The 20,354-nt window shown below is 48.7% G+C and overlaps 10 protein-coding genes across 10 annotated transcripts; 6 read left to right on the plus strand and 4 right to left on the minus strand.

Annotated features, from left to right (window-relative positions):
* Window positions 1-64: 64 nt before the first annotated feature.
* PGRI_017650 (chaperonin-containing T-complex subunit CCT8) lies at window positions 65-3,845 on the plus strand (the record flags this gene model as incomplete). Its single annotated transcript, XM_040789478.1, has 10 exons — window positions 65-720; window positions 792-1,032; window positions 1,100-1,124; window positions 1,183-1,228; window positions 1,281-1,344; window positions 1,395-1,426; window positions 1,474-1,532; window positions 1,794-2,007; window positions 2,122-2,492; window positions 2,560-3,845. 10 exons carry the CDS (start codon window positions 65-67, stop codon window positions 3,843-3,845), a joined length of 2,994 nt encoding a protein of 997 aa, XP_040646431.1.
* A 399-nt stretch (window positions 3,846-4,244) lies between these two features.
* On the plus strand, window positions 4,245-4,958 carry PGRI_017660 (mitochondrial 54S ribosomal protein bL12m; the record flags this gene model as incomplete). The annotated part of the gene is made up of 2 exons (XM_040789479.1): window positions 4,245-4,490; window positions 4,629-4,958. 2 exons carry the CDS (start codon window positions 4,245-4,247, stop codon window positions 4,956-4,958), a joined length of 576 nt encoding a protein of 191 aa, XP_040646432.1.
* A 301-nt stretch (window positions 4,959-5,259) lies between these two features.
* Window positions 5,260-6,889, plus strand: PGRI_017670 (uncharacterized protein; the record flags this gene model as incomplete). The annotated part of the gene is made up of 2 exons (XM_040789480.1): window positions 5,260-5,824; window positions 5,880-6,889. The coding sequence occupies 2 exons, from the start codon at window positions 5,260-5,262 to the stop codon at window positions 6,887-6,889; spliced, it is 1,575 nt and encodes a 524-aa protein (XP_040646433.1).
* Window positions 6,890-7,201: 312 nt separating this feature from the next.
* On the minus strand, window positions 7,202-8,161 carry PGRI_017680 (velvet factor family protein; the record flags this gene model as incomplete). Its single annotated transcript, XM_040789481.1, has 1 exon — window positions 7,202-8,161. The coding sequence occupies one exon, from the start codon at window positions 8,159-8,161 to the stop codon at window positions 7,202-7,204; it is 960 nt and encodes a 319-aa protein (XP_040646434.1).
* Window positions 8,162-10,323: 2,162 nt separating this feature from the next.
* Window positions 10,324-12,282, minus strand: PGRI_017690 (uncharacterized protein; the record flags this gene model as incomplete). The annotated part of the gene is made up of 1 exon (XM_040789482.1): window positions 10,324-12,282. One exon carries the CDS (start codon window positions 12,280-12,282, stop codon window positions 10,324-10,326), a length of 1,959 nt encoding a protein of 652 aa, XP_040646435.1.
* Window positions 12,283-12,541: 259 nt separating this feature from the next.
* On the plus strand, window positions 12,542-13,567 carry PGRI_017700 (pre-mRNA-splicing factor SYF2; the record flags this gene model as incomplete). The annotated part of the gene is made up of 3 exons (XM_040789483.1): window positions 12,542-12,748; window positions 12,827-13,465; window positions 13,520-13,567. 3 exons carry the CDS (start codon window positions 12,542-12,544, stop codon window positions 13,565-13,567), a joined length of 894 nt encoding a protein of 297 aa, XP_040646436.1.
* A 157-nt stretch (window positions 13,568-13,724) lies between these two features.
* horA (ubiquinone biosynthesis protein COQ11) lies at window positions 13,725-14,749 on the minus strand (the record flags this gene model as incomplete). The annotated part of the gene is made up of 4 exons (XM_040789484.1): window positions 13,725-14,146; window positions 14,201-14,541; window positions 14,594-14,648; window positions 14,704-14,749. 4 exons carry the CDS (start codon window positions 14,747-14,749, stop codon window positions 13,725-13,727), a joined length of 864 nt encoding a protein of 287 aa, XP_040646437.1.
* Window positions 14,750-15,052: 303 nt separating this feature from the next.
* On the plus strand, window positions 15,053-15,898 carry yaf9 (YEATS domain-containing protein YAF9; the record flags this gene model as incomplete). Its single annotated transcript, XM_040789485.1, has 3 exons — window positions 15,053-15,085; window positions 15,136-15,160; window positions 15,210-15,898. 3 exons carry the CDS (start codon window positions 15,053-15,055, stop codon window positions 15,896-15,898), a joined length of 747 nt encoding a protein of 248 aa, XP_040646438.1.
* A 659-nt stretch (window positions 15,899-16,557) lies between these two features.
* On the minus strand, window positions 16,558-17,953 carry PGRI_017730 (indoleamine 2,3-dioxygenase; the record flags this gene model as incomplete). Its single annotated transcript, XM_040789486.1, has 3 exons — window positions 16,558-16,920; window positions 16,989-17,597; window positions 17,657-17,953. 3 exons carry the CDS (start codon window positions 17,951-17,953, stop codon window positions 16,558-16,560), a joined length of 1,269 nt encoding a protein of 422 aa, XP_040646439.1.
* Window positions 17,954-18,639: 686 nt separating this feature from the next.
* On the plus strand, window positions 18,640-20,201 carry PGRI_017740 (kynureninase; the record flags this gene model as incomplete). The annotated part of the gene is made up of 4 exons (XM_040789487.1): window positions 18,640-18,799; window positions 18,861-19,198; window positions 19,248-19,725; window positions 19,783-20,201. The coding sequence occupies 4 exons, from the start codon at window positions 18,640-18,642 to the stop codon at window positions 20,199-20,201; spliced, it is 1,395 nt and encodes a 464-aa protein (XP_040646440.1).
* Between the last annotated feature and the right edge of the window lie 153 nt (window positions 20,202-20,354).

Genomic DNA, 20,354 nt, shown 5'->3' on the forward strand with positions numbered 1-20,354 from the left:
ACATTTGTTTACCTTCGCATAAAAGGAGCTAGTTAAACAGCCCTCGACTATGCTCCGTCAATATATGGCGCGCGCTCTCCGGGCGGGCGCATCCGTCCATCCTTTCTTATCACCGAAACCATCCACACAACTAAAGGCCGCCTCATTAACAGCTCAAACGTCGCGCTCATACAATACCCCAGGGTCTCAATTTTTTACCCGTTGGGCTTCCTCTGTGCGCTCTCAGATCGAATCCCTACGACAATCTCGACCCCAGTCACAACTCTCATTCCCCACACCTTCCCCAAGTAACCGGCGCACTTTCTTCTCAAGCCACCAATCCCCATACCAACAAAGGCAAAACCAGTACAACCGGTTCAGAGGCAATGCGCGTCGACCTGTTGTCTACCGCTTAGTACAGAATGCAAAACCGCACCACTTTGTTGCGATTGGCGTGGGGATATCTGGACTTTATCTATACAACACGGAGATAGTGGAGATGACCGGTCGACGGCGGTTCAACTGTGTCTCTCGCCACCAGGAGCTAAAAATGGGCGAAGAGAGTTACCGTGAGGTCCTCATTGCTGAGCGTGGGAAGGTCTTGCCTCATAACCATCCTCTTACTCGTATGGTTGATGGTGTCCTGCAGCGGTTGGTCCCGCAGGTGCCTATCGAGGGTGCTGATTGGAAGGTTCATGTTATCAAGGATGATTCAATGCTTAATGCCTTTGTGCTTCCCGGGTATGTTTTACTGGGTTTGTGGTGTGTAATGTTTGGACGCTATGTGACTAACATTGTTCTATTTGGCTTAGGGGAAAGGTATTTGTCTACACGGGTATCCTGCCCATTTGTAAAGACGAAGATGGATTAGCTGCCGTCCTGGGACACGAGATTGCTCATGTTGTAGCTCACCACCCTGCAGAGCGTATGAGCACCAGTTTCATTACGCTAGGAGCTGTGTTCGCCATCTCTTTCTTGTTTGACGTCTCCGGGCAGTTTTCTTCTTTCCTTCTGAACCTTATGTATAGCTTGCCAAACTCGCGGACACAAGAGGTGAGATTACCCTATTGCTTTGTTATATGCCCGGGTGGCCAATTGACTAACTAAATTTTATCTACAGGCCGAGGCAGACAAGATCGGACTAAGTATGAACCCTTGAAGTCAGGGGTCGGCTTGCGTTATCTCGCTAACGATTGTGACCAGTGATGATGTCCAAAGCCTGTTTCAACCCTGCGGCTGCCGTCAAACTGTAAGTCAATAAAATGTTTGTGAGCATTTTGAGTATCGCTGATAATTGGTAGATGGGCTCGCATGTATGAACAGGAGAAAGAGGCCCCTCCACAGTTCATGTCCACCCACCCATCGGTAGGCCCGGAGAAGACCTATATAAAGAGACCATTACTGACTTATAGTAGAGTTACAATCGAATGGAAGCCATTCAAGGATGGTATGGCAATTTCCCCTTCGTTGACTGTTTGTTACTAATTTAAATAGGCTCGACAAGGCTGAAGCAGTCTACGACGAGAATGGCTGTAGCGCTATCAAAGGATACAGTAAGAGTTTTCTTTTTTTTACCCCACGTACTAGATTGCTAACTTCTCTAGTGCCTGGTTTCCAAACTGCTTATAATTCGCATGTATCGTATTTGAGATGAAGCATCCAAGGTTGCGATAGGGCATTGACGACAATTGTATAATAGCATCAGCCAATGTATTAATACAAATGACAGCATCTCCTATTACAGACCTCACGAGATATAAAACTAAAAAAACATACTTAAATAAGGACTAGAGATTTGTAAAGTCGATCTATAGTGAACGCCAAGCAACTGGCGGGCTCCCCCTCGTGCAAACCAAGCAAACCCACCACCGCAGCTCCAAAAATTGCCTGGCACAACAGCTCCATCCACTCCGTCACATTCAACCCATTTGATATCCAGTCGCATCTTCCTCAGACGCGACCTAATATCATGTCCCTATCAATCCCCGGTCCCTCCCAGGCAGGGCTCTTCAAGCCCGGGTACCAGAGGTGAGTTCGAAAAGTCGGGAAGCCCGAAAACCCACCGCAATAGGGACCTCCTTATCTGGCGCCCCTCCAAAAAGAAGCGAAGCAATTGACTGATTTGTTTTTCCTGTTGTATAGCCACGATGCCGAAGATGGTGCCGTTATCCGTAACATCGAAGCCTGCCAGGCTATCTCGGGCACCGTCCAGACCTCCCTGGGCCCCTATGGCCGCAACAAGATCGTCATCAACCACCTGCAAAAGATGATTCTGACCTCCGACGCGGCTACGATTCTTCGTGAGTTGGATGTTGTTCACCCCGCTGCTAAGCTGCTTGTTATGGCGAGTCAACAGCAGGATGCGGAGATGGGTGATGGTACCAACTTGGTTATTGTGTTGGCCGGTGAATTGTTGAAGAAGGCAGAGGAGCTGATCCGTATGGGTCTCAAGACGAGTGATATTGTTTCCGGATATGAGAAGGCTCAGAACTTCGCCTTGTCGGTTCTAGAAGGTATGTTTCCCCTCCCACGATTGGTCTGTCGATATACAAATGAGGAAATGTTTCTAATTCCGTCCAGAGCTCGAGGTCGACAGACTCCAAGATATGCGATCGGCAGCAGAATTGAGCAAGGCTCTCCGCACAGTGGTGGCTTCTAAGCAGTCCGGCACGGAGGATACTTTGGCTGCGTTGGTTGCGGAGGCCGTTTTGGCTGTGTTGCCCAAGAACCCCGTTAACTTCAACGTCGACAACGTGCGAGTTGTTAAGATTATGGGTGGTAGCTTGGAGCAGTCGAAGGTGGTGAAGGGCATGGTCTTCCCCCGGGAGCCCGATGGAATTATCAAGAAGGCCACCAGGGCCAAGGTCGGCGTTTTCAGCTGCCCCATTGATATCAGCCAGACCGAGACCAAGGGCACAGTTCTCCTTAAGAACGCTAAGGAAATGATGGACTTCACCGCGGGCGAGGAGGATCGTCTTGAGACTGCCATTAAGGAGCTCTACGATTCCGGTCTCCGTGTGGTCGTTGCCGGCTCCACCGTTGGCGACTTGGCCATGCACTACCTTAACCGTTTCAATATCCTGGTCATTAAGATTCTATCTAAATTCGAGCTCCGCCGCTTGTGCCGCGTTGTCGGTGCCACACCTCTGGCTCGCTTGGGTGCCCCCATGCCCGATGAGATGGGCCAAATTGACATTGTCGAGACCACCGAAATTGGCGGTGACCGAGTGACTGTCTTCCGTCAGGAGGATGCCAACGCTATCACCCGCACAGCAACCATTGTCCTGCGCGGTGCCACCCAGAACCACCTGGAGGACGTCGAGCGTGCCATCGATGACGGCGTCAACGTCGTCAAGGCCATCACCAAGGACCCCCGTCTCGTGCCCGGTGCCGGTGCTACAGAGATCCAGCTCGTTGAGCGCATCTCCCACTTCGCCGACCGAACCCCTGGTCTTCCCCAGTACGCCATTCGCAAATTCGCCGAGGCCTTCGAGGTCGTTCCCCGTACACTTGCCGAGTCTGCCGGTCTCGATGCCACCGAGGTTCTGTCGCGTCTGTACACCGCACACCACCGCACCACTGCCCCTGGAGAGTCATCTGAAGAGGAGGATGAGGAGGAGGGAAGCTCATCCGAAGATGAGGAACAATACTGGACTACAGGTGTTGACCTTGAGATTGGTGACTCCGACGGCACCCTAGACACTGTCGAGGAGGGTATTCTAGATCTTATGGCCACGAAGATGTCTGCGATCCGTCTGGCCAGTGAGTCCGCCCGGACGGTGCTGAGCGTCGACCAGATCATTGTCTCGAGACAGGCTGGAGGCCCCAAGCCACCCCAGGGTGGAGGTGACTGGGACCAGGACTAAATTTTTCTTAAAAAAAGGAGCAATGAGGATCTGGATGCTGTTTGATAATATGAGGCCTGATAGATCTTCGTACGATGATATGCTTTTTGAGAACCATTGTAAATTGGACAACCTTTCTCTTCCAGTAATTTTCCTTTGCCCTTTTCGTATATACATATGAGCCTGTAGAATTATCCTTCAAAAATATCAGGATCGAGTTAATCATACGTTTTGATGCTTCGGCCGTGTTTGCCTGATAGATATCTAAATATGCCTGAGGCATTATAGATCACGTGTCACTCCCAGATTTTCCTCGATGTTTCCTTTCGGTCTTGATATCTACGAGCCGCGATTCCAGTCCCACCACTTTTCTTCAATTCCCCTTCCTCAGGAGCTTCCCGCCTTTTTCTCACCTCCACCATGTCCTTCTCCACCCAGGCTGCAGCCCGCTGCGCCAGACAGCTCTCCGGCTCCGTCCGCCCATCCTCCCTGCGCATCGCGACCTCCGCTACATACCTCACAGCCCGTCGCACACCCAGCAGCCGCCGATGCGAATCCACCCAGGCAGCCCCTGCTGCTTCCAGCAACCCCAAGATCTCCCAGATTGTCGACCAGATCAGCACATTGACTCTGCTCGAGACTGCCGACCTCGTGTCTAGCTTGAAGGTGGGTTTGACATTCGACATATAATTGATGGATTTCCAAACAGGAAATGCGTCCTTGCATATATCACTCAATCTAAACCGTCGCTCTGCTCAATTGAGGTATTTATACGAACATTTGCTAATCAAAACGTTCACACAGACTCGCCTGAACATTCCCGACCTTCCCGTTGGCGGCTTCGCCATGGCCGCCGGTGGTGCCCCCGGTGCGGCTGCTGCCGTTGAGGAGGAGGAGGCTGCTCCCGCCGCTGCCGAGAAGACGCTGTTCAACCTGAAGCTCGAGTCTTTCGAGCCTACCTCCAAGCCCAAGGTCATCAAGGAGATCAAGACCATGCTCGGCCTATCGCTGGTGGACAGCAAGAAGTTCGTCGAGTCCGCACCCAAGATTCTGAAGGAGTCTGTGCCCAAGGAGGAGGCAGAGAAGCTCATCGAGACGTTCAAGGCGCTCGGTGCCAAGGCGACTATGGAGTAAAAGCTGTTTATTATTTAAGCACGGGGAGGGGATAGATTGAGAAGAGAGTGAGGGAAGATGTGATCTTTTCCGCTCTCTTTCTCTTTACTTTCTTGCTTTTGAGAGATCTTGTTGAGCATTTATTGTGTTTGGCCTGGCAAATCAAGGCAAAATGTACATTATACGCATTGTGTTCTGGGGCTGTCTGGTACAGAGGGCTCGTTTGATTAATTGATGCATTTAGCATATCGATGCTGTTCTATCACTTTTAAAATCTATAAATATCTTTTAAAACTACTGTACAAGCTGTTGGCATATCTAAATGTCGGAGCAGCTTCGCGGCAAAGTTCCCGATCTCCAGAACTTCAAAAGAAAACCTCCCTCACCCACCTCCACCATTTCCCCTCCACTCTTTGTAATGGCAAGACCATTGATTTTGCCGTTACAATGGCGTCAATTACAAGCTCTCTCTCCGAAAGCCCACACCTTGCGTCCGGCGCAATCTCGCACTGCTCGAGCTATCACCAATAGCAACACGTCGAAACGGCCCTTCCACACAACCCAAACTCGATCAGCTATCAGGCCTTCTCGCAAAGCACCATCCGTTCGAAAACAAGCGAGGAATAATATTGTACCTGAGAATGTGTTAGAAGGCCCAAATGGAACAAAATTGGATCGCGACGGGTTTTGGAACGGTTATTGTGTCGACCATGTTGAACCAACACTGGCTGAGTTTAAGCAATACACACGCCAATTGTATGAACGATTTATTCCCATTCTACCGCCGGGAGTCAACATGGCGACGTTCGCGTCAGTGGGTGAACAGTTGATTAGGCTATCACACTCGCAGTTCCCTTCTGCAAGTTTTGTTCGGAGTATATCAGTAGGTAAGTTTTAAGTTTCAAATACTATATATCTCAATACTAATGCACTTTGTTACAGATGTCGACGCCGTTTATCGAATCGCACTCACTCTTGCAGAGATTCAAAATGGCCAATACATTGTTCAATGGGCATTGACCAGCTGCGCAAAAGCGAATTCGCGCCGAGCCCTGGTCGACCTCATGACACGGTATATGGACTCGAAAAATGTGGACATTTACCGGAATACCGAGTACATGGCGCGGGTCAAAGACTTGGCCATCAAAGACGAATACCCTCATGCGATTATGCTATATGCCAAACTGCTCATCTGGCGCGGCGAACACGAACAAGCCGCTCGGCTTCTGGAGCAGAAGATTCTACCATACCTGCAGCCAACTCGGTCAATCCCTGCCTACTGGGAGGATATAATGTTAGCGGGTAGGTTCGATTCGCCCTGGCGACTGTACGCTGCTGCCGTTGAGAAGGAACGAGGTCTCGAGGGTATCCAGAGTGCCACGCGCCGAGCCGCCGTGGAGTTCCACGACCCAGTCGCCATGACTGACTACGCCATTACATTGTTGGAAACGGAGAGTCTCAGCAAATACGAAGAGTACGAGTCGTTCGTGACCAGCGCTGCGCTTGCGGGACATGCTCCAGCCTGCTTTTACCTTGCCAATTTCTATTACCGCACCTCTCAAGGCGAATTTTTAACCGAAGCAGAGCGGCATTCGAAGAGGAGGGAAGAGGACAATGCTGCGCGTAGCGTCTGGTCGAGACCCTTCGAGCCTATATCAAATTGGGTTTATACGGTGTTCAACCAACCCATGGATCACAAGACATACCGCAAGCTTGCGATGGATTGGTACGAGCTTGCTTTTGATAGGGGAAACAATGAGGCTGGGTATATCCTGGCTATGCTCTTCCGTGAGGATGGCGATATGGAGAAGAGCCGTGAGATGTACAAGCGTACTGCTGAAATGGGTCTTCCGACCTCGTTGTCGAAGAAGAGTTTGTTAGAGATGAAGGATAAGTGGGAAGACCGGACGGTCAACCCTGGTCTGCCTCCTAAACTCTTGAGGATTAGTTAGCTGTTCTGTTTACATGTACATCTTCTTTTGCCTATATGTTTTATATGTTTCTTTCTTCTTTGGGCTTTGATACCATTTATATAGTTCATATCCCATATATTCCCGAACTGTCAGAGAAAGCAAAAGATCCAAACTGTTATAATTAAAAAGAATCAAACTCCCCGTTTCATCCCCGAATCATAATTTCAATAAATTCCTTTCCTCATGTCAAACCCGAGAGACAGCCATTCACAGACTCCACACCAAGATATTCGAATGATAATATCAACACATTAGAAGAAGAGAAAAGCACGCAAAAACGATAAACCCCAATCATCGTCTCTTCTTCCCCTTCCCCTTCCCATGCCCCCTCGTCTTCAACTCCACAAACCCAAGCTCCTTCAACCCCTCCGCTAGAATCGACGAATCCCTCATCCCAGGAAAATCCTTCGCAGGATATACCCGGAACGGATCAGACCACGCCTCCGCAAGAATCGGCATCGACTGCCCCGTATCCTCAACGGATCCCCAATTCATCAATCGGAACTGGAGCCTATATAGTCCCGCCGAGCGAATCGAAAGATCCGCAAAGATGAAAAAGGTAGCTGGCTGATGGAGACGCGAGGCGGCGTGGTTGTAGACGGGGCTGGAGGGATGTGGATCGGTTATGGAGGATGGATGAGCGGGTGCGGAGTTTGGGTCTGGATCGGCGTCGACGTAAAAGGGGGACATGAATGCTTTGCCGGCTAGTAGTGGCGTTGAGAAGTTATCGTCTGTACGGGCGACGCCGTCTGTTTCTCTTTCTCTATCACGATTCCGATCCCGGTCCCGGTCCCGGTCTTGATCTTGGTCGCGTTCGCGCGCGGGTGTCTCTGCTGGTTCAGCCCATGGCAACGAGGGCGAGACGGGGAATAGTAGACAGCCTACTGTGAAGCGGGGGTCTTGGAGGAGGTCTCTGTCTTCTTCTGAGGTTGAGTCGAAATCGGTGAGGAGGATCTGCACGATTGGGGGCGGGTCGACGGGGCGACGATCTCTGTCGCCTGCGCCGCAGGCTCGTGCCGCGATGGGCTGTTGTCGGATGTGGAGGTGGTATCTGGATTGGGTGGATGGTCGTCTGGGTGGTGAAGGGGGTGATTCTAGCTCTGGTTCATGGTGAAGGAGTTTGTCGAAGCCGTGTGGCATTCTGTAGTTCGCGTTTCGGGATTGTGGTTTGGGGTCTTGGTGAGTGTTGGCTAGGGTAGGATTGAATGCGTGAGTAGCAGCGCTCTTATCTGACCAGACGGGACTGGGCATGGCTGTGGAACTGCTGCTGTGTCTATATGATCTTGTGGTTAGAATGTGGTCTTGTTCGAATGTCTCCCTGCGTTGTGTAACCTAACACAGACGTGACCTAAGAGGGATTGCGTTCCAAATCTCCAAAGACATCGCATCAGGATGGACTGACAGATAGAGGTTCAATTGACAGAAACGAAAAGAGAGGGACTTTACTGGGACTCCACGTCGTATGTCCAGCTCCGGTGACTGTCATAGTCACGGGCATGGCTGGTGGTTGGGTATATCCTCTCTTCGTATGGATTACAGACATCAGCGCTTCCCTGATATCGCAGCGGTAGAGCTTGCGGTTGTGTATTCATATAGACATCGGATGATAGCATATATCGGGGATCTGTGCCTCTCTCGGGACCCAAGGGAGTCGAAGCAAGGGGTGGTCCGAGCATGGGGCGTTCATAGCCCGTCTGGGGAACCTGTCGAGGCTCATGTCGGTACGGATATGGCATGGGTATCGGGCCGCGGTGTTGAGTGCGGGGGACCGAATCAATATACCCTGTGGTATTTCCACATTGTGGTGGTGGCCTCGACATGTAGAAGTGTTAAATGCCTGATTTCAGAGACATTGGACAGAGAATTAGAAGTCGAAGGTTGAAATTATATAAAACACATAAGGCACCTGATAATCCCCATGAAATATCTATACTTCCGCGGGGGATTCGCCAATTTTGCCCAGGAAGGAAAAAAGTAACCCACAAGCAAAATTCAAACATCCCTGTTCAAATTTATCCAATCAGAGAGTTGGAATGAGAATTGATATTGAAAAACTATTGTACTTCTTTTTTTTTATAAAAAAGAAAGAGATCCACCAGAGGGAAGACCCGAACGGGCCGAGCGGGTTTTTACCAGGAAAAGGAGTGGATTCCCTGGATATATCTGGGATATGATATCTCTGATATCTTTAAAGGGAATATCTCTGATATCTCTGATCTTCCATGAGATCTTCCATTTTGCAATTCAAAGAAATCATTTTTTTTTTGAGTCTGTTTTTTTTTTTTCAACGCCAATGGGACTAACAAGTGGAATTATGCCTTTTTGCGAACCGCAGTTGTCTCGGATCTCCGCTTTATTCCGACAGACTTGATACCTTTTTCAGGAGACAATCCGAGATCTGCAAAGATCTGTGGACTCACCGTGATGACCTTTGAGAGTATTAAGCTTTTTTCACTTTTCCTTTCAAATTTCCCATCGAACAAACTTCCAACGTTGGAAACCTTAGATAACTTCAAGGTCCAAGCGTTCCAAGCGTTATCTATTTATCTTGATCCGAAAATTCTGCCTATATCCGGTTTTGAAGGGTTTGAAGAGTTTGAAGGGGTTTGAAGGCACAAGGTTTATCCAAACAATTAGCCTAATAATCCTATAAATGCGGGACTTGGGCTTCAAACCCCCGGGGCCTCGGCTAAATGTCCGGTTTGGATCCCACGAACCTTTGACTTTAAAGGTGTAGATCCAATGACCTCATTGCCATGAAAATACAAGGTTATTATGCCCTAGATATGTGGCGTTGACCGTAGATCAGTTCCCAATACATAGTAAAGAATATGAATACCTGGGGGCCTTTGCGGGGTTATGGTGCATACTGCATGCTGCAACAGATCCCAGTTCATCAGACAAGAGGAGGAAGAGATAATTTGACATCAGCCACATCCACGAAGGATCTGATATCAAATGGGGTAGCCCCCCACTACCCCACCACTCCACTCCATCCTTACCGACGATCCTCAATTTCAAATGGCGTGGGTGGCTTGACTTCTTACCTTGTGGAAAACGCGAATCTTTATACGTGTCACTTGACATCTCCAACACCGAGACAAACCGAGCTGGGATCAGGATCCAAGTCAGGTGCCATTGGGTGCCGATCAAAACAGGTGGCGTGGGGGTATCCTCCGTTGGATTCGAGATGAAATAGCTGAATATCATGAAGTTGCATAGTTATTGAGAATATGAGAGTAACATTAAAGACAGAATATGACTAGCGACTACGACTAGATTCTGACGAAACCCATCACCGCTCATTCTAGATCACCTCTAGGCTGGACAACACCCATGATACATCTCTCCCCAATGTCATTTTCATGATTTCATCATTTCATAGGTATTTCACACAACTGCAGAGAGACCATTCAATACTCAAGGTCATCACTTGGATCGACATCCAGATAGTAAGGTCCACAGCAGTTTTGAGAATCAGGGCATATGCCACTGGGATAAAATGTTTGCTCCTCAGGATTGGGTAAAACTGTGAGATGCATCAAGGCACCGAGAGGGCCATCGGAAGGTGCTGGTCCACAGTCAATAACCCCATTGTTCTGCCCAACATAAAGCCCGAGGAGTCGCCCAAAATGGCGGTCCCAGACCACAATATATCCTGATGGCTGCCATGGTTGATCCGGACCATATCGCATATCCATGCAGCCGACTTGCATCAAGTGTAAGTTGTTAGTCCCCATTTGAGGAACTCCATGAACGATCAAACGAGCCCGAATAAGGCCTAGGGTAGACGGGGTCATAGGGTTAGAGAAATCACGCAGCGCCGGAATTTGGGAGTTAGAAAATTCTATCGGTGAGTGTGATGGTACCCATCGGAACTCGAGCAATTCGAACTTAGAGCGAAGTTCAACAATTCGCTCCGGTTTATCATCGAGCCAAGTGACAACCTGGGGCTGTCCATCGTGGTCATTCAACAGATCCGTGATTCTGCTCAGTGCAGCCGGAGACTTGGAGCAGCCATGAGCGCAAAGCTCTGCGTACAACTGTCCTCCATGGTCAGAGCCAACAGATTTGTTATCGGGCTTGGGCAAAGTTTGGTCCTCGAATGCTTCCCAGATTGATTCTGATGGGTCCAACGCCGTACTGAAATGGCTTTGACCCTCAGGGCTCCATTGAACGCCCATCCTTCGATCCATATCATCAAGGCAAACTTTGAGTAGCTTAACATAGTCCTCGCCTCTTACTAGGTCAGGCAGTGCCTCGCCCACAATAGGGTCATTAAGGAGTAATCGAAGATTCGGAAACCTCGCAATGAATGGCAAGTTGTCACCACAATGTTGAGAAATATCTTCCAACCACCTCACTGCTGTCTGGGACTGGGCATTTTGAACTAGAGCCAGCACTACCTGATAGGCAGCAATACAGCTTTGCTGATTTCTAGGCTGAATGTTCTTTAAAAAATGGGACCAGCACCTGTGAAGCACCTTATCACTCCCAAGCCTAGCGAGCAGACACATGTAGGCCTCGGCTTCGAAATCAAATCGGTCACCAATTTGACCAGCTGGTTGCGTCCAGAACAAGATATCATGCAAATTGTGTTTGTGGGGCACGCGTTCTCCTTCTCCTGTAATCGCTGAAAGGATGGGATTTAGGTCATGGTATGGATCCTCAAAAGCTTCACAGTCAAGTGCCTTGGAGCAATTCTGGACTATTCGCAAACTATCCACGAGATCTAGGGCTGGAAAGCCCATGTGGTGGCGGCCATCCAAGAAGTGCTTCATATATGAAGCCGAAATATCAGAAGATGCAAAATACAACGCTATAGAGTACATCTCAGGTTGGATAGGAAGCTGGAGACGCTTCAGTCTTGCAAGCAAGTCACTTAGCACCGACAGAATTTCTGCCAATGTATTACTCTGTTGACAGCTTTTCAAAGTGAGATTTAGTGGCAAGCAATTACGGTCCTGCAAAAGCTCCGCTCCATATCTGTCGTTGACATATCTCTCAATAAAACTCCGCAAGGATGAGATATCGACAATCTCACTATTGACATCCACCGACAGCTTTTGATTGTGCGAGGTAAGCCCTTTGAGGGAGGTCCACAACGGGGGAGGTGGAGAGTTAAGCTTCCATTGGGGGACAAAGAGTTCACGGAGATACCCAGATAAGATCTCGTTTGTGTTCGAGTCATGAATTGGCGTAGTCGAGTCCCTCAAGACAAATCGAAGCAGTTCAGATGGTGATGGGCCACGACGTAGTAATTTCGTTTTTGCGGGATAGACGCTGAGCACCGATTGCTGTGTAAGCACATTTCCAGTTGTAAACCGTCGCTTTGGTTGCAGCAGAAGCAACTGAGTGTGCGGTCGTCCCATGTCTTGGAACCTGTGGACTAGAGTAAAGCTGATCTGAGATGTGGAGAAGATAAACGTGGGCCGATAAGGGGGTCAAGTCTGGGGTTTGACCAGCAGAACCAAGGCAGTGCAGGCGGTGGGGAAGGCGGTATTGGACCGCATTCGCGCTTTTATTTCATCTTCAATCAGATTCCCTTTCTTATCAACCCAGCTGCCAACAAAACAGCTAATACTTTCTCTCCATAACTGCTATCGATCTATTGAGAAATCCGAGGAAATTATGGTTCGAACCAGAAATGCGGATAAAGCCGCAAAGGACGAGGCGAGCCAAGAACAGTCCACTGAGCAACCGACCGAGAACATAAGCGAATCGCCTGTCGCAACTTCTGAAAGTAAAGCCGAAACTCAACCAGATGACACGAAGGATGACGCTGCATCCAAAGCACGTGACAGAATGAATAGGTTCAAAGCTTTGCAGGCTCGAGCTGTAAGTGGCCCTTCAAAGATGACTCGCGCAGTAGACTTGGCCAGTCCAATCCCCTCACATAACTAACATAATGTATAGAAATCTGCAACAGAGCGCAACTTGAAAGAGACTGCAGCCGAATCCCAGCGTCTAACCACCGATCCCACCTTGCTAAATACGTTATCTCGCAAGCATGCATTCGCCTCCCACAACCTCCTCAAAGCGGACACGGAAGCCAACGGAGAAGACTTTGAACGCAAGCGCGCATGGGACTGGACAGTCGACGAATCGGAGAAGTGGGATAGGCGCATGGAGAAGAAACAACGTCACCGAGATGACGTTGCTTTCCAGGACTACACTCAAGATGCCCGGAAGATTTACAAGCGACAGTTGAGGCAAATGGCACCGAACATGGAATCCTACGAGAAAGACAAGATTGCTGCGATCGAGAGAGCCGCGGCCAACGGCGATCTTGAGATTGTGGAGACAGAGGATGGTGAAATGATTGCAATCGATAAGAACGGTAGCTTCTATTCCACTGCAGACTCGACTGGCTTTACGGAAAGCAAACCGGATCGGGCTGCTGTCGACAGACTGGTTAGCGATATCCAGAAGGCCGAGGAGGTGCGCCTAAAGAAACGCAAGGAGCGCCGTGGTGGCGATGATGATGCGGATGTGACATACATCAACGAGAAGAACAGACAGTTCAACCAGAAACTCGCTCGCTTCTACAACAAGGTCAGTGTTCCCTTGCTCTATTTTTGTTTGATCGTTTCACTAACAGTTTTCTAGTACACCACCGAAATTCGGGACAGCTTCGAACGTGGCACCATGATCTAATTTGAATGTGAAATTGATTGCAATATTTTACATAGCGGAAGTTCCGAGCTGTACTTGGACAAGGCATGAATCAAACAGCAGAGATTCCATGTGTTTTATCTGCTAAAAAAAACATTGTTATACACAAACATACAAGTCACTTGATCAGCCTGCACACCTAAAGCATCGTCTTTCGCCAGGCTTTTGTTGCAAGTGCCTCAATCTGTTTTGTTCCGACTGCGCCTTTGGTGGACTCATCCTCCAATGCTTCGACTACTGCTTCGCTCACAACATCGACTTTGAGGGGCTTTTCGGCCATAGCTCCAAGGAACCCAAGCTTATTCCCGAGGAATGTGTTGAACTCCGAGGCGACAAAGCCACCCATTGCAATTGGCAGCGTGAACTTCCGACTCGAGTCGTACATGAAGCCCGGGCGTATGAAGATGCTTCTTAGGTTCGGGAGGGTGGATGTGATAGTTGCCTCTGCTTCCCTTTTAGTACTGATGTACCTGGATGGCAGAAGCGGAGCCCCGGCCGCTGCAGAGATATAAACGAAGGCTGGGACATGTTCATTGATGGACTCTTGAGCTAGTGCAATTGCTAAATCACACACGTGTCAGCTTTCGAAACAGACTCTAGAACTCTTGTACGCACCTGAATCTCGATTCATCAATTCATAGGTCAGCTGTCCATCTCTCTCCTTTGGCTCCAAAGCCTCACCCTCTCGTCTTGTCAGAGGGTTCTGGCTTCCAAGCTTAGATGTACTAAAAGCTCGTTGAAGGCCACTTAAGATTGGCTCTCTTCCTTGCACAACGCCCTTGTAGTCGGCTTCCAATAAAATGCCCATTGTGTGGACAACAGCAGAAGCACCATTCAAATGCGGCTTGTAGCTCTCAGGCTTGAGGATATCGGCCTTAGCCCATTCCACAGAGCCTGCCCAGCTGGGTCGTTCCCGAGAATCGGTCACTGTCTCCCACCGGGGCTCACCAGATCGACTAGACTGAGATCAGTATGCTGCGTGGATCCATACATAGGCATGCTAGCTACCTTAATGATGTAACTGTCCATCCCCTTGCTGTTGCAGCTTTACAGATTCTGGATCCTGGAAGAACTAGTCAGTAAAATAATATTAGATTTTGCGCATGTGTATCACAAACCCAAAAAACCGCTTCCTCCGGCAACAACTAATCTTTTTGTCTGCATGCTGTAATTGTAGCTTTGGGATAGCTCGGGATAATGATATCACCAAAGTATCGGAACAAGTCCAGGCTATGTAGCAATTGAGACTTTAGAACTGGGTTGAGAAAGCCAATATCAAACTCATCAATAATAAGAAGAGTTAAATAGAAGTAATTGCCTCTTGCAGGACTTTGAAGTTAGCGTCATTCGGTATCGTTTGCCTTCTTGTCGGACCACTTGAGCCCCGACGGATTATCATTCTTCCACTTTCTTGCGCCCTTGTTCTGGACAATCCGTTTCCATCTTCAACAATCTACAACTTACAAGATGCCATCTGCAACAGGAAATAAGCGTGTCAGGGTAAGCTTCAAATATGGGGAAATATTGAAATCAAACTAATGCGCTCATAGGGTGTCTCGGTATTCCGACCATTCGGTATGTTCGCAAAGGGTGCATTACCGCCAACAGTCCCTAATAAACACAGTATTTGGCAGCATTGCGCATCCCTTCGATCCCGATAATAAGCCGCCGAACTGTCCTCCAGACCACACCCACAGGTGGGAGATATTCGTCAAGGGAATCAACGGCGAGGATATCTCCTACTGGCTAAAGAAAGTTCAATTCAAGCTTCATGAGACATACGCCCACAATGTCCGCTCGATCGAGCAGCCGCCCTTTGAAGTTTCCGAAACTGGCTGGGGTGAATTCGAAATTCAGATCAAGCTGTACTTTGTGCCCGAATCAAACGAGAAGCCCCAGACTCTGTGGCATAGTCTGAAGCTACATCCTTACGGCCCAGATGCGGAGGGAATGAAAGAACGTCGGGAAACCGTGATCAGCCAGAATTACGAAGAGATCATCTTCAATGAGCCCGTTGAGCAGTTCTACGAGATCCTCACCGGAGGCTCTGCTGGTGGTCAGACTGGCAAGAGCAAGGGAAAGAATACTAAGCAGATTGGACAGAGCAGGACGGCGGATATTCCCATGAGTGATGCTCCCGGGAACCCATACAGTCGGATGACCGAGAGGAAAGAGCTTGACCGCATGGCCGAGGCCACTCAGACAGTTGAGCAGATGATCAAGGAAGAGAAGGAGCGCCTGATCGAGAGGGAGAAGTATCTGGCCGAGCTGCGAGAGAGTGAGGGTGTGCCCACCAACACGAAGAAGCGGTGATTGCGTCGCACGAGTTTCTTAAGCCAAGAGCCCAGGCCATCGCCCCCATGCGGTTGACTTTTGAGCACCCTGTCAGAATATGCCTGACCAACAACCCTCATCCCCCCTGCCCAAAGGTTTCTCAGTGCTAGGGCCTTGTTGAGTGGCTCTACTGCGCTAAACAGTTCGAGGTTGGTGTTTTTACGCCTCTCGTAATAGCCTGGCCACAAGACCCAACTTGTCTGTTTCCACCCAATTCATCACGGCTATTGCGCTATATGCCAGCTACAACCAACAGGCTTAAATGTCTGTGTCATCGCACATTTCTGTCTAGGACTCACATGTGGACCTACTTCTTGTTACCCCCGAGGTGGATAATTGCAGACCATGCTATGCGAGATCCTGGGGATGCAGCAGGGATTCCATTCAAGGATATTCATACCAAGTTTGCAGCTAGGTTAACTTGAGGGTGAGCCACTTACCTGGGAATGGGGAAATCCCACAATGGTGCAGTCCTATCTCTCTTGATGTACTTACCTCCTGATCTCTTGATATGTTTCTTTGTTCAGCAAGGTTATTTTGAACCATAGCACTGGTGGCAAGCAATATCAATTTACAATACAACAGACAACTCTATATCACACAAGTTTCGTTAAGTCATCGCACGTACATGTGAGCGCTTAGCACTTCGCATCTTGAACCGTATCTCTGGTCTTTTTCAGGAAGGGGATCAAGTCCGTGCCACCGGTACCAGCAAGCTTAGTCTTCGCACCTGTTTCCTCCGTTTGAGAGCTAGCCGTGGCTAGATTAATTCTGCCCTTCGCTTGTTCAACTGGATTGGGCTTTCTCGACGCCATGACAATGTATCGAGTGACCATCTGAATGTGTGCATCGCGGAAACCCTTGAGCTCCTTCACAGCTGCGTTGTATGCATCCTTGAGCGATTGAACCGACGAGTCCAGTACAAATGGACGAACATTAGATCGAACAGACAGTTCTTCGAGGAAGCGTCTATGCGGACCAGGCATGTAGTCTCGCATTTGCTGTCTTTGGTGTTAACATATGTCTAAGGATAGAGAAACTAAAGACTAATATCCCACGATGTTCATACCTGAATAAAACTAGGACCACCAGACTGCTTCCCATCCGTCGCAGAGTGTTTAATGCCAAGGAAGATATCAAGTGCCTGGATGAGCGAGCTTTGTGCATTACTCCCACCACTCAACTGGAGCCAGTTCTCTGGTCTTTCCACTTCGTCACCAACATCATAAAACACACCATTGGGAAGACCAGCATGACCCATATTCTTGCTACCAGCCAGGAACGGCCGAAGCTGGTGGTAGAAGACATCCGGTTCGTTGTGCTCGTACATTCTTTTCAGAGTCATTGTGAGGTCGGATAAACCGTCAGCAAATCTGTACAAGAGTGCAGTGAGTAATTCCACGTCGATGGCAACAACTGCCTTAAAGGCATCCCGCATTAGGGCGAGGAGTTTGATGCCTTTGGCTTCAACAGCGACGGAGATGACCATGAACCATTCCTCGTCTTTTGTGCCGGTGAAGGAGGTCTGAACATGGAGGTTGTCTGGGTCTGTGATGTCTGCTCCTGGGCTGGAAGGTAGGAAGTTCCATAGTGTCAGGCCAGCATAGGTGGCGCAGGCAGGGAGTTGGAGGTGTGCTGATATTTCAAGGAAGGGCTTTGAGATTGATGGGGGAAGTCTCTGTGGTTCTGGATGTCAGGGAATCGTTGATGGGAAAGGGAAGGGTGGTGGATGTTTACGTCTTTGGGGATCTCTCCTCCCCAGATATACGCATGAGTGAAATATCCCATAATGACACAAGCCCGTCGCCATTCTGCTTCTGTTTGAAGATGTTCAGTCGTGCAGACGGGCATATTATCAATTCTGTCGCGGATCTGGCTCGATTGGATGAGGCTGGGGAGTTGGCTGGCTATGTCCTCCCAAGTCTTGTAATAGGGATTTGGGAGTCTGGCCAATGGAAGACGATCTGGGAGAAAGCCTTGCTCGGCATAACTTCCGAAAAGATCATTGAAAATAGCATCTGTTGATTGCAACATTGTGTGGATGATGATATGTGTAGGAGTGAGGAAAGAAGAACGGTCTGGCGTGTATGTAAACAAGAACAAAGGGGAACGGTTGCCTTTTACGTTTATGATGCGAGACCAATTTTAGAACTTTAAAGCCTCATTATTTCAATATCTTCCTACATCGGTTTGTATCGGGGCCATTTAGTCAAAGAATCTATACAATCCGGAATCTATCCGGATCTATCTCCGTCTTCCGCCTCTCCAGTGGCACAATAACCTAGATAAGCTTAGTGTTACTCAATTCCCGAGGTCAACCTTGGAATGAGGAAACGAGTGTCAATGTTTGACGTTGCGATTGAGACTTGACATGAAACAAATCTTTGGTCTTATTTCCAATCAGAGGCTCCAATTGCTTTTCTGTGATATGGTAGGCCATCTGCTTCATTATGCATGTAATAAAGTATGTATAAACCTATGAGAAGGCAATTTTTTTATGTAGAACAAAAATCTTTTATGATGTAATATGTCAAATAGTAGACACGGATCGGGGAGACGGAAGCGGAACTTCATCCGTGTTACCCCATAGTAGCCTTTGTCTAGTCTCCGGTTTGGCTTTATAAAAAGCAATAACCTATTTCCGAGAAGTCATTATTCTCCTTGTACACCCTCACTTCAAGTTGGTTTACACTATAACATATTTCATGAACAGCATCAATATGACGATCACCAAAGTGTCTAAGCCAGTCTTCCCTGCAGAGGCAGCATCAGAGGATTATGCCGCATCTCTTGATGCAGCTGATCCTCTGCGTGAATTCCGTGATCAATTTATCATTCCCTCCAAGGCGAATCTCGCGACGAAGAAGCTAGCGAAGCCAGGTGAGAACATCTTCGTGTAAACGCATGATATAGTCTAGTTATTTCTAATAAGCCCATACAGGTCTCTCGTCAGAGCCAAGCACATACTTTTGCGGTAACTCATTGGGTATCCAGCCCAAGGCTGTGTCAAAGTATATGGAGGCTCAGTTGGATACTTGGTCTTCCATCGGTGTCTGCGGACACTTTACTGACCTTGAAGACTCACCATTGAAACAATGGCAGCTACTATCCGAGCAAGCGGCTGCTTCAATGTCCCGCATTGTCGGGGCCGCGCCTGAAGAGGTCGCAGCTATGGGAACCTTGACTATGAACCTTCACCTGTTGCTTGCAAGCTTCTACAAGCCAACGGAGACTAAGCGGAAGATTCTCATGGATTGGAAGGCATTCCCTAGTGATCATGTGAGTGATAATCTGCTGTCTCGATTGCCCACCACTAATACGCTCATAGTATGCAATTGAATCACACATTGCCTGGCATGACCTAGATTCGGATGAAAACATGATTCTCATTGGCCCAGATGAGGGACAATACGAGATCTCAACAGAGAAAATTATGTCCTATATCGACGAGCATGCTGAAACCGCAGCGCTTCTTCTTCTCCCTGGTATCCAATATTACACCGGACAGCTATTTGACATCCCCACAATTACCAAGTACGCTCAGTCAAAGAACCTCGTCGTTGGATGGGATCTAGCACACGCATATGGAAATGTGGAGTTGAAGATGCATGACTGGAACGTCGACTTCGCAGCTTGGTGCACGTACAAGTACGGCAATGCCGGGCCTGGCGCGATGGGTGGTCTTTTCGTGCACGAGAGACATGGTCAGGTCGATTATAGCGCTGGGCCAGATGCTCCCCAGTTCCGTCACCGTTTGACAGGATGGTATGGCGGTGACCGGTCAGTGAGGTTCAAGATGGATAATAGTTAGTTTCTTCATATTCATGTGACGCGATGTTCTGGCATATGCTAACGACCAGCAGAATTCAAGCCTATTCCCGGAGCTGGAGGGTTCCAGTTATCCAACCCCTCAGTCATTGATCTGACCTGTCTTTGTGCAGCTTTGTCCGTCTTTGATCAAACCTCCATGGCCGATTTACGCCAAAAGTCATTGAAGCTGACGGCGTATCTGGAGTTCTTGCTTCTGAAGGATACCGATGAGCAGACTCGTCTGTTTGATATTATCACTCCTTCAGACCCCAATGCTCGAGGTGCTCAACTGAGTGTTTTGCTCAAGCCTGGCTTGCTACACAAGGTATCAGAACGCCTACAGAATGCTGGTATCATTTGTGACAAGCGGGAGCCGGGCGTTGTTCGTGTAGCTCCAGTGCCGTTGTATAACACTTTCTCCGAGGTGTTCAACTTCGTCAAGGAATTCAAGGGCGCTTTGGCCGATTCGTAGTTGGTTAATAAGATGAGACAAATGTGGACAGAATGTCGAGTATGATAGTGTGATAGCGCAATGAACAATGCACAATGAATAATACGGGCGGACCTTTCAAGCTACCCAATTCCAGTATTGAAGACAAGATAAAGATACACAAGAGTTCAGGGA

The sequence above is a fragment of the Penicillium griseofulvum genome (genome assembly GCF_001561935.1).
Source record: "Penicillium griseofulvum strain PG3 chromosome Unknown contig_80, whole genome shotgun sequence".
Lineage (NCBI taxonomy): Eukaryota > Fungi > Ascomycota > Eurotiomycetes > Eurotiales > Aspergillaceae > Penicillium > Penicillium griseofulvum.